This window comes from Branchiostoma belcheri, unplaced genomic scaffold (genome assembly GCF_001625305.1).
Source record: "Branchiostoma belcheri isolate BF01 breed outbred unplaced genomic scaffold, Haploidv18h27 scaffold20, whole genome shotgun sequence".
Taxonomy (NCBI): domain Eukaryota; kingdom Metazoa; phylum Chordata; class Leptocardii; order Amphioxiformes; family Branchiostomatidae; genus Branchiostoma; species Branchiostoma belcheri.
The window spans coordinates 1,966,865-1,979,521 of record NW_017803491.1 but is presented as its reverse complement, the minus strand read 5'-3'; the positions used below and the strand labels follow the sequence as shown (position 1 = coordinate 1,979,521).

The 12,657-nt window shown below is 42.0% G+C and overlaps 1 protein-coding gene across 1 annotated transcript; it reads left to right on the top strand.

Moving 5' to 3' along the window:
* Positions 1-2: 2 nt before the first annotated feature.
* Positions 3-838, top strand: LOC109469078 (oligodendrocyte transcription factor 2-like; the record flags this gene model as incomplete). The annotated part of the gene is made up of 1 exon (XM_019767463.1): positions 3-838. A coding segment is annotated over one exon (450 nt), but the record flags the coding sequence as incomplete, so codon positions are not given.
* Between the last annotated feature and the right edge of the window lie 11,819 nt (positions 839-12,657).

The following is a 12,657-nucleotide window of genomic DNA, read 5'->3' as shown; positions in this document are numbered from 1 at the left end:
ACGACCTGAACTCAGCACTAGACGGGCTGCGGGAAGTCATGCCGTACGCTCACGGTCCGTCCGTCAGGAAACTCTCCAAAATCGCCACGCTGCTGCTGGCCAAGAACTACATCCTCATGCTCAACAGTTCCTTGGAGGAGATGAAGCGGCTCGTGAGCGACATCCACCCCGCGCACCGCGCCAAGCTGCCCGCTCACCCGACTCTGACACCGCCCTCTCTACCGGGACTCCATGGGCCAGCGTTTTTCCCTTCCCCGTCGCAGATCCCGCACAGTCCCCTGAGTCACCCGCTAGCGTCCCGGGCGAGCCACAGCGGACTTCTCCTCAGACCGGAGCACCAGCACGACCGCAGCCCCTTCTCCAAGTGGCCGGTCCCCTGCTCGTGCCCGCAGTGTCCCACAGACAGTGTCAACCGGGTACCGTTCGGGAAGCACCCTGCGTTCACGAGATGAGAAAAGTCACGGACTCAGATTATTTCTAAACGTAAGATGTAACTCCACTACCGAACTCGGTTCTACAGTACTAGTTCTGAACTTGTCTACACACTCAGAACTTTCTTGCCGATAGTGTTTTGCAAAAAGGAGAGCGACGCGGCAACATCTTCATAGTAAGTTTCTGCTGACATACTGTCAAAACCGGGCTCTAAATTGCAAAGGTATACGTATTTTCTACAGAATTTATTCGTGTACCGCAATATTAGACTCTCTCAGTCTCTGTGAATGTATATCATTGTCTGTCAAATAATTCAGATCAGTAACTGTATTGCTGAAGAAGTTCTGTACATAGCAAGATCGGACTAACTTTGTACATATGTTATTGTATATTTTGAGAGTTGAAAGACGTCACAAATATAAATATCGTTTGAGTATATCTGTTGTTGTGTTTTATCATCATTGTGCATCCTTTTATACGTGTAGGTATAGATGTGATGAAGTGTTCTTCACACAAATTAAAGTAAATTATTCGAAGGGGCATGTTGAGTTTTACTTTGATATCGTAGGAAACCACAAAGTCCGATGCCCATCCAACTATAGTTTTCACTACTACAAATTCATTTAAACACATTCCAATGATTGCCGTTATATCATACTAGTATATAATGTGCTGCGGGAAGTTTCGGAACTTGTATGGCTGGCTAAATTATTACAACTATAGTTTTCAGTCCGTCAACTTCTATGGTCAGTTTTCGCGGATAAGTAGACTTTTGACATGATATTTTCCATTGCAAGTACTCGTAAAATGTGCAGTTCAGAAGCGAAGCAGAAGCCTTTTCATATTACAGCAGCAAGATAGCCCTTGCCTTGTTTGCGAAAGTCGCATAGACTGGTGCGCTGTGACTATGAGTAAACATCTACAGTTTACAGTGACCAAGATGGTCCTGTTTGATGTAGACTTTAGAATATTGAATCACTTTTGCGGTAAGTGTCATCGAGAAAAGTTCTTTGTCAAAGAAAGTGTACTGGTGATGGTAGCGATAATGTTATAAAAATAGCCCCCATGGTTCTGGCAGTTGTGCAAGCCTAGATATTATACTTTGTACAAGTCGTGTAAATGTTTATATAGCTTTCCTTCCCTTGCCGGATTTAATCTACTTGATCGTCAGCGTTCGTTTTCTTTTATCTTTCTCTTTTTTTCTGTTCACCATCCTCCAGTTCCCGCTACTGTCACGTTTTCTTTCATTCCCAAACACCGGTGCCCCGTTAACAAGACAAAATGCCACGAAACTCCCGCCGTCTTCCCCACAATGGACAAGTGCGGCTGTTTAAGGGAAGCAGATGTGCATTAGAGCGCTAACGAGGGTTACATATCGCACCCGCGGATAATGACAGGTTGGACGGGCAGGTCCCCCTCCGCGCCGAGCCCCGGCTCCTCTGGAGTTTTTGTTGTTGTATTGTTTGTTTGCCGCTTTCTTTTCGCATTTTTTTCTTCTTTCCATGCGGTTTTAGGAAATGAGGCATGTTATAGTTTGGAGAAGGCATAACCATACCTTGAGCGAAACGGTATGAATGCGATACACTCCAACATATTTATGCGGTTTTAGGAAATGAGGCATGTTATAGTTTGGAGAAGGCATAACCATACCTTGAGCGAAACGGTATGAATGCGATACACTCCAACATATTTTACAGTTTTGCTCAATTTTAATGTTTAAGGAGATAGGTTGTAAAATGTTTAGAGACTTTCTTGACCATTTTAAATTGACAATTTTTTTAGTTTGTATGAAAAACAACAATTAGCACATAGACGTTAGCAGTTTATACTGGACAGTATCAGACACAAGAGCGAACATTCCAAGAGTGCCCTGTTAAAATTAGTTTGATTAACAGCTATATACTGTACCTGCATTTCGTTATACTCGCCATTTTAAAAGAAATATCGTCATTCATGGTTGAAAATATAAAGAATAGAGCAAAGTTTTGCAAAAGATAATATTCCACATTTTGACAGGTTTCTGAAATTTTCTTCGAAATCAAATGAAATTCCATTTTGTGAGAATCATCCAAAATAGCTCAACCATAATTCGTTGTACATACCTTGATGCACCTATTAAGCTTGGCAAAAGAAAACTGCGCACTAAGATGACTTTAACAATGCTAATAATAACGGAAATTATATGAAAAGTTTGACAGGACGTCCCACACGGCGGATGTCATCTCGCCATGACCGTTTATCCAATTATCCAGAAGCGTGACCATCACCGCGTGTCGCACAGCCTCATGGGACGTCAATATCACTTGGGGACAACGTCAGCCGACATTTCCTTTGTCGGCTGGATTTTAGGTAAACTCTGTGGAATATATTAAACACCCTGCCATGATCGGTCCTGTTTCCAGCTGAAAATGTCGAAATTCTGCTTTATTCTGATTCTACATTTGCAGCGTAGTGGTTGAAATACATGTATTGACTGTCAAAGATACATCAATAACATGGGCGATACTTTAAGTTCGAAAGTAGCTGAAGGGACACTGTAATGCATTTAGAACTTGCATGGGATTATGGGAGATGTAAAAGCACATTCTCATACTACATAGTCTTTGGTAAGGTAGATCAGTTTCATAGCATGTTTGCTGTTAGGTAGCAGTAGATGTAATACATTGTATCCTGTACAATTGTTGTGCAATAAAGTTTTACTATATTCATTACATTGCAATGTTGTCATCACACTTTAAAGAGCCTATTATTGATTTAATCGGTCGATCAACTCTAGATAGGTGTTGGAAAGTCTTACTTTCGACATGCTGTAAACTCAGCCATGTCCGTCATCTTGCCATGGTTTTATCCCAAAACTACCCTCTTGGATCCTGTACTCGTTTAAAATATTGTAACCTCAAATATGTCCATATATTGCTTTACCTGAACGAAATATTTGCCCCACGAGTTGTTCATGGTTTCCAAACAGTACTGTGCATAGCCGACTGAGGTAGCGATTTACTTTGTAACTTCCGAAACTTCATACGGTCACGTTACAGAAGCTGTCCGCCAGAAGACTAGAGGACAAAGATGCAGCTCGGATCGTTCTTCAACTTCTTCTCCCTCTAAATACCGCAGCGGGACCTTCCTACCTTTCACAAAAGGTCAGGCCTTCTCTCTCTACCAGCGGAATGCCGCCAAAAGTTGAGCCAAGAGCGCAGCGAAACGACCAATGTCCAGCCTGTCAGCGAACCTGAAGCGGACAAAGAGCGACAAGGAATACGTCTTCAGAGCTGCCACTCCGCGTTACAAACTCGCCACGGGGAGCGATACCCTACTCACACGGAGCAGCTGGTTTCCAAACGGTCCAGAACTGGACGTTTTGTTGTTGTTCAAAAGTAATTTCTGTCCACCTAGGTAAAATATAACACCGCGGTTCCATCCACAAGTTCATCTATCGAAGCAAAACGATCTCACAAACTTAGGAGTGTGGTTCACAAATATTTGGTTTTGGGACAAGAAGGACGATTTGGTGACAGGGGTTTAAGAATTGAATTTCAAAAGAAGTCTGCTTAGCATGCAAACAGATGGTGTTAGAAACAAATCAAACAGACATGGACTTTTATTGTGAGTACAGGTTGAATGTGTCCTTATTCGTTTTTTCGTTCATAAGGCCATGGCTAATCATCCTCGTCTGTTTCTTGGTCCGATACAATAACGTTAACGGTTTCAATCTTTGACTGGCAAAAAATCTGTTGTATAATTTCTTGACTTGCGAGAATCAAGGTAATCTGAATCTGAATTGCATAACTGCGACTTAAATTTTCAAGCCAGGATTCGAACCTATGCCCGTTTGATCAAGGAGCTCGACGCTATACCACCACACGCTACATATGTATATGAGTCTGAAATTATCAAAATACATCTACTGTAACTTTGCCAATAGCAACGCTGCACACACGAATGCTGCTTTATGTGTGTCCAAGGAGCTTAAACAATATAACGCCCTTAGTGTGTCGACGTCTTAAAAACCGTTTTCAAAGTTGGTAGATCTTCAACGATGGAAATGACGCTCTGTTGCGGATATTGGACGTGATGGCCCCGTACTTACCTCATTAGCACCCCGGTATGCCCTCCCCGCGTCCCCCCCGACACCTTTAGCCGTGGAATCGATTCTACACGGGTGTAAAGGGAGCCAGACTGTGGTTTAAATCTCCACCGCCTTCCCAGGACACAACCATACCGGGCACAGACCCAAACCTGCCGCCGCACAGGGCCGCTCGTCTGTCTCCCTACCACATGCTGTATCCACGGTAACCCGGGGTGGAATATGTATAAGCAGGGACATTATTCAGAATATCCTTGGTATAAGCTAAGAGAGTCAAGCAGAAGTTCATTCCGGGTACAGCCAATACTGTATGCATGCAGTACCTGGAAATCAAGTTCTGAAAGTATAAAACGATATTTTACCAGCTCGTATGAAGATGAATAAGAGTATGGAAATATATGTGTACAAGCCGCAGAGTCTTTTAAACACATTCTGAGGTTACATCTAATCTTTAGGATACGTTGTCTTACTTTTACATCGATGTGTTCATACGCGAATATTAGCTGTTGCATTGCATATACTTGTACGTTTTATTGGAAAAAAGAATATGCAATCATTTTTAAGATCTTTTACTTCTCAGAAATCTTCAATGATTACTGGAGCATCTTAAAACATTACGAGTCCCTATTAAGATTGTATCATTAAAGCACTACGTTATATACTTACATTGGTTCTACTGTTAATAATAAATATCTAGATATCTTCTATTTTTCTCGACGTTTCCGCGACTTCCCGCGCCGTTGTTTTGTTTCCAGGTAGCGGCGGTTGTTCCGAAGTATTCCGACATTTGAACTTCCATTTCTGCGTGACCAATCGCTTTGCGTGTGTTTTCCCTGCGTACATTTATCTCCTATCCAAGCCGACTATGGACCCTGTCACTCCCTGTACACCGCTGTTAACTAATGTACACCGACGGCACACCATGCCTAATCAACGCTTTGCCGCCATCATTTACCATAGAAGGAAAATATATATGCTCAACCATAGGCTATTGTTACAGTGAAACTATGCAATGCCCTTCCCTGTTTCATTTTCTTGTCCCTTACTGTTCAGAATTAGGTTTTTTTGTGCCAACTCTTTGGCTTTGTTCATCACTTATAATACATGGACTTTGGTAGTTGAAAACTTTAACTAGGGCCCGCAAGCTTTCTAATAAACGCCCCTTAAGGGTGCTGAAAAATGAAATCTTAAGCGTATCAAAGAGTGTTTGTTTGTTTGTGTGCTTGTTTGTTTCTTTTGTTGTCATTCTTCAAGTTATTTTAGATGGACTTCATTCGGTTATCAAGCTACCATATACATACCATATACATTTCTAGCCGCAGAAAATAAGCATACTGATTAATGAACTGATCATGAAAAAGGAACAATTAGCAAATATCCTAAACAGTCTTGTTTGGGGAGATCTTGTGAATAGACACGTTAAAAGTCTTAGAGAGTGATGAGAAAGAGGATAAATATATTGGTAAAAGGATTGGGACACCTCGGCTCATCAACGCCTTTGTAATCTTTAACTGAAGGCCCCTATAACCTCCTTGCTGAAGGTCATTCTTGTTATAAAAATTCCCTGACCCTCCTACCCCCAACACATTAGCATTTTCTCACCAGTTCCCCCTTTTCTTACCGTGACGCTGAACGAGTTTATTGGCCACTGAGGAGCCCAGTTCTCAATACAGTCCCTCTATCTCATCACCATCTCTGTCTGCTGAAATCACGTCTTGTAATCTCAGACGAGCTGTTTAGCTGCTTAATGACTCTGACAAGACGTTGAAAGCAGACCGCTATACGGGCTTATCTAAACAATATGCTGACCGGTTTTAAACAGCACGTCGGGGATTCCGTAGTCGTATGTGAATATGGGAGATATTTTGCGTAATTATCCCTAATTAAATCGTTTAACAGGGCGTGATTAACACCGATTCACATCATTGGCACGTGGCTTTGATGTGCCGAGCTTAAGTCGGATTAAGATTAGATTAGATTAAGATCAGTTTAAGGTGTCGGCGGCTTAGATAGGAGCGATTGTTTTATCATGTTTATCAGCTAGTCGTTCTGTTCCTGAGGGGTAGAACATATCCAGTTTGATCGTTTCCGATCCAAACCCATCCAAATTCCTCACCTTCTCTTATCCTGTACATCTTATCTTTATCCCCATTAGACTAAATGTGTCGAATAGAATCGGTGCTTTACATGTACGTATTCGATACGACTTTGAGCTTTATGCCCTGGTTATGCTTCCTAATCTTTTCCTTTCAAATATTGTAACACTGACACACTGGGAATTTGAGGAAGAAATTATACGAAATTTCGACCACCCCTTATTGTAGCCTCTAGCAGGCTTCAGAAGCGGCTGGAAAGAGTAGAAATTGGCCAAATAGACAGATATTATACCTTTCTACTCTTTCCAGCCGCTTCTGTAGTCTAGTAGAAGCTACACAAATCTTACACTGGTATCTTTTTGTACGAATTTGATCTACATATTTGTAGAAAGGATGACTCTAAAACCAGCCTACTGTTGCTATCATACATTATGCCTAAAAGCTGATACAAAGTTACGTCTTGTTAACTATGCGTCTCTTATGTTATTGTGTTGGTTCTTGACGTGATATTTTTAAGTATTCGCGTTGGAAAAAACGCATTCTTTGTATTTATCTGAGAAAAAGTTGTATTCTTCAGAAACAACACAGAAATATTGGCATGCTTGTAACCATCGACGTCTCAAAGCTTCATGCGTTTCCTTGGGTACTGTAAGACTCCTGACACTTTCTTGACCTTTCTGGCCTATGCATCGCCAGGGCTTCTCCCAGAAAACTTGCAAAACATCCCCGTCTTATTCTTCAGTAGGATTAAGAACCCATCAAAGGAGAACATTCACACAGCCCAAGACAAAAGGACCAGATTTTCATTCACAGAGAAAACCTTTTCACCATCAGGATCGTCTCGTGTCTTCGCGCAGGTCATCATCTACCTAGTAACAGCGCGCCCCGGAGCCGGCGATAAACCTTTACGGCGTCTTTGTGTCCTCCCCCCGCCCCCGAGGTGGTCTCGTCCTTATGGAGGGGAGGGGAGGGTTAATATCTTTACGACTGAGATGACGCCAGTATTGACTGGACTCGCTTTGTTCTCCTCGCCTCCCGACAACATGCTATGGGCACGAGACTATCAGGAAGGTGTTGATGACGTGTGAAAACCTCGTGCCCAATGGGGCACAATCGCGGGCGGGTGCCGAAGTGTGTTGTAGCTTCAGGTCACAAAGAAACTTTTCTTTCCTGTCGATCCTGCGATGATTTGCAGTTTCCGGAAGTTTTTGATACACAATTCGTCATACTCAGCAGATCGGAGAAAAACGTGATATTTCAATGATCATTCGCGATGCCTTCTGTCCATAGACACGAGCACTCAAGCAACCGCTCCGATCCTCAAGCACACCTTTCCATTACAGTTTGCGACCACAGAGCGACGAAATTGAACGAATTTCATACATAGAGAACTGTTTTTCTTTTTCTTTTTTTAGATTGGTGACCTTTAAATCTTGTTTAAATCATGCTTTAAACATATGCCAATTCTGAAATCAAATCTAATATTGGTCGGTCAACGGTCGCTTAGCGACCACTGTATGGAGAATTTGAAGACTTCGGGAGAAATATTAGAAATATGAGAAGAAGATATGAAAGGTAAGAGTGAAGATAACGAATGGGATTGGTGTAAAAGAAAGAATGAATTAAGATTAAAGGATTAAGAAAATTAAGAAATGAAACCACACGTGAACGATTGCAAGAAAGAAATGTGACAAGAAAAAGGTACGACAATGAAGTCTTGTGTATTTGGGTGGTCTGTACAAGTACTTTAATTTTACATTGACGCTGAGTTCAAACTACATTTGCAATGCTTGAAGGTGAAGTAGGGTGAAGTGCTGTACTCGAACCTTCCGGCCACCTGGCCCAAAACCGCACTTCAGGACGCTTTGACGTTCGTTTGTGAACAAGGATTTCCTCGCCAGATACGTCAACAGTTCCACCTATTTTGAATTTCTCGTTGAACGCAAAGTCGTCTCCGGAGCTCCGTAATTATGTGAGGTGGGGGCAAAGATTCAAGTCTCTGCTTCAAAAGTATAGTTTTATATGTTGAAGTCACCACCATGATCGGGGTCAGAGGGGGACCAGTGAGAGGTGAAGTACAATGGGGAAACAGAAGTGGTCGTTTAGAGCTGAAGGAATTACAGACGTTTAGAGGGGAGAGTACAAAGATCACATCTGTCCGACGTTTGGCGTTCTTGGTTATACCAGATTCAGGCAGACGGATTGAAAAAAAAGTTGTCCGCTTTTTCACTTTCAACATGTCAAACGGCGTCTTTTACATCCTGAAACGAATAACGCGATTCGGTACAGTGATATTTCATGAAAATGTCAAATTTGAGATTTGCGTTTTTTAAACCTCATTGCTTTGAATCATCTGCAATAAATTGTTTTTCTATGACTTTTTTTCATTTACTGCACATTAAAGATCGATCCATTCACGCCCTTCATTCATTCATTCATTCATTCACGATCACTTACTCATTAAGTCATGCGTTTTTTTGTATAATTATTTTTTACCCTTTTTCTGTGGGGTTGTCATGTTCCAACTTGTTCAGCATAATCTTACCTGCGAATCTAGATTTGGTAAAACCTCTCACCTGCACAATGAAGAACAGAACAAGTGTCTTTTTGATGGAAATTTTTGATAATCTTGTTGTACCTATTATCGTTGTAGATGGATCCGTAAATAATTCTACATCTGTATACTCTGTTAGTCACCCGGTATAATTGCCATTCGGCGTAAAACATAACCGACAGCTAACCTGACGACGCCACGGATGTCTAACGGAAAGCTATCTGCTTCCATGTGGGTTCGCTTTGTCCGTGTTGACGTGTCATGAATCATCATCAGTCTCCTTTGTGACAGGCCTGACAAGACAGCCGTGATGTCTCCATCTCCCCACGTCCCATTGTCGGGAGTTACTCACCGTGCGGAATTCCCCGGCCCTGCAGCCAGCGCGCCATGGGAACCGTTAGTAGTACGGCACCGTGTCAGGATCCGTCAGTAGCCTCTAACAGGCTTCGGGAAGCGGCTGGAAAGAGTAGAAATTGGCCAAATTGGCAGGTAACATGCCAGGGAAGTTGGTCCGGAGTACAGTAGGCTGCTCCAGTGTTGTGCTCGTGTTTGAGGGTAGAAAACGGGTACCAAAACAAAACCCCTGGCAGTGGTTGGAGAGAAGCCATCTTCCCCCTCCCCGGGTGACTCATGGCTGACATCTTCCCCCAACAAAGCCTTCTCACGAGCCGTCGCCTCCTTTTGTTGCTCTTTTTGAGTCATCATTCTTACTGCCTGGACGTGACATGACAACATAAGAAGAACACTGTGTACAGACATCATCATTCTAGGCGGGAGATTAGCTATAGGTGCTGAAAAGTTGCTGATGCTAGCTGGGTGCTTGGCATGTCAAAAAGTGCAGATACTGTATCACCCCATACAGTATTTGCACAGACTGTACCATTTGGACTTGTAGGTAGTAGATTTATTCTTCAAGAAGAGATTTCGGTCGGGGGTAGTAACTGGTATTTTATTGGCCTCCTTCCACTGGCCAATGAAAGATAGCAAAGCCATGCTAACGTTTAGTTCTAATGCTAACCCCCGAACGAATAATCACGAGGGGCGTTGGATACAGGCGGCAAACAGAAAGTCCCCGCCGAATCTGCTTGGAGATTACGAGCGAAAGTTCTGCTTGGATCTGGAGAATAGATCTCATCTGTCACATTCAACAACAGTCCCTTCGATTAAGTGTGATTCTAACTGACGTAAAATCAACAAACACTCCAACCAAGGAGGTTTAAAATTCAACATACATAAGTCGATTGGTACCAAACACAGGGTGTAGACCCGGAGGCGAAACTAACATTGCCTTCCTGTGACATTCTGCCAAATCTTACAGATTACGTCTAAGCCGTAGAAAGATATCAACAGAGCAATATTTAGGGAAATAGGCGGACAGAAAGACTTATGTATTTATCTATTCATAATCACAGTTGAGCGAGGTAGCCCCTCCTTTCTAAACATCTATTGATTTGAAAGCGATCAGAAACATATTACAGAGTTAGGTAAACAAATACACGTAAGCGTGCGGAGATCCTTCCTACTGTGTTGGAGATACCCGGAATAGCTTTGTTAGAATTTTTCATTAAAAACGAATTCGTTGGATGTTGTTGGTATCACGAGTTATAAACAAACCGTTCTGCTGCTTGGTTGTGTGAGGATTGTTAGATGGGGAAATCATTCACATACAGAGAGAGAGAGACACACACACACACAGCATCCAAAATTATCACAGTTTGCGAGAGAGGCTTCACGATCTTTGGCTGATAGATAATTAATTATCTTCTGGACAATCAAAGAAGTCGTTTTTAATTCTCTCCCACGGCTGAATTTCAAGACCATGTCCATCCCGGCTGACTTTGACCACACACGGTCTACAGTACAAAAACAAAGCCGAGCGCACCGCGTCACAACAAAGCGTCATATCACCCGGGACTGCACCGAGATGAACTCCCATTCAACAGTACATAAATCAAATCATACGCCTCAATAACCAATCAAGTGCTTTATCCAAGCACCAAGGATAAATCGTGTCCTTCAGGATTTCCTTTGAAAGCGTCTCTTAATTTTACCTGGGAGCGAAAAGGAAATAATTTTCTCACAGAAGCGACGTTTTCTAAAACTATGGGATGAAACACGAGCTTGTCCGCACTACGGTGTGCGTGGAATAGCGACATATGTTACATTTGCGAGATAAATCCTTTGTTAGTAGCTCTGTCAGCGATAATTGGCCTTTTGATTCACTCTTTCAGCTTCAGTGGAGAACGTGATAATCCAGTCATTCAGAAGAAATCTGCCAACAAAGAACGGCCGATGGCTTCACGCGGAAAACATTAAAACAGATCAAACCCTGCACGTTGATCGGACGTGTTGGTGGAAATCAAAGCTCACCTCTCCGAGCGTCTTTGTCGGAAGAATAATCCGTTTATTTCCAGATCAACTAACGACATGACTTCTCTTTGTCGACGGTTCAAAATTGACAAGTCCTGGATCCTGAAACAATGTACCGTAGTTATAATCAATTCCTTAAAAGATAACTATATCTATACCTGCCCAAATCATACCTGTCACTGTGGGAACTTGAAGACTAGCTTACTAAACAGCAGTGTACGTATTCCTGGTAAAATGATACATGTACATGAGTAGCCAACATACATGTATTTCTTCACATACATTGTATATTCTGCACCATACGATATATACTTTGCAATACATGCATAAAATGCTGTTCATATTATTATGCTCATTCGAGCCCTTTTATTTTTTGCTCAACGGAATAGAACTGAGAACTTCACACATACGTTGCGTAAAGATGATGCTGAGGATTGATTATGAATTGGTTATAACTCGTTATACTCCAATTAACTGATTACCCAGTTCATTACTGATAGCTAATCTGCATTTTTGAGGATCAACGCCATTTTGATATTGGGTAATCTCCGTTCCAGCAGGACCCGTTGCTATGGCTATATATTCTCTACGGAACAAGCCTTAATTCCGGTCGATATAAGCTAGAGGAATACACCGTGGAATTATCAGTTTTCCTATGTAAAACGCAGAGGAAGACCACCTAGGAGGACATGGGCTCATCACATGTATCACAGATATGATTGATTCTTAACGACTCCGATGGGAAATTGACAAAGTCATCGATTATCGAACCTTGTGTCACTGTAGGACAAACATGGCACTGTCAGGGACGGGTCAAAGGTGAACCAGATCTAGAAGAAGTGACGGAAAATTATGTTGTATTTACGCCAAAAAGCAGTTACTCAAGCAACTGGATATGATTTTGAAATTTCAAAATCATATCCAGTTGCTTGAGTAACTGCTTTTTGGCGTATCGTATTACCTGGATGTCTAACCTTCATCGACGTATGTTGTATTTAGATTGCACTGTACTAGTATTTATTTATCTATCAGAAAATTCATGTTTTACTGTTTGAATATGGAAACATGAGAGAAATGTAACAGAAATGCACATTAATATTTTGTGGAAGAATTTGTTT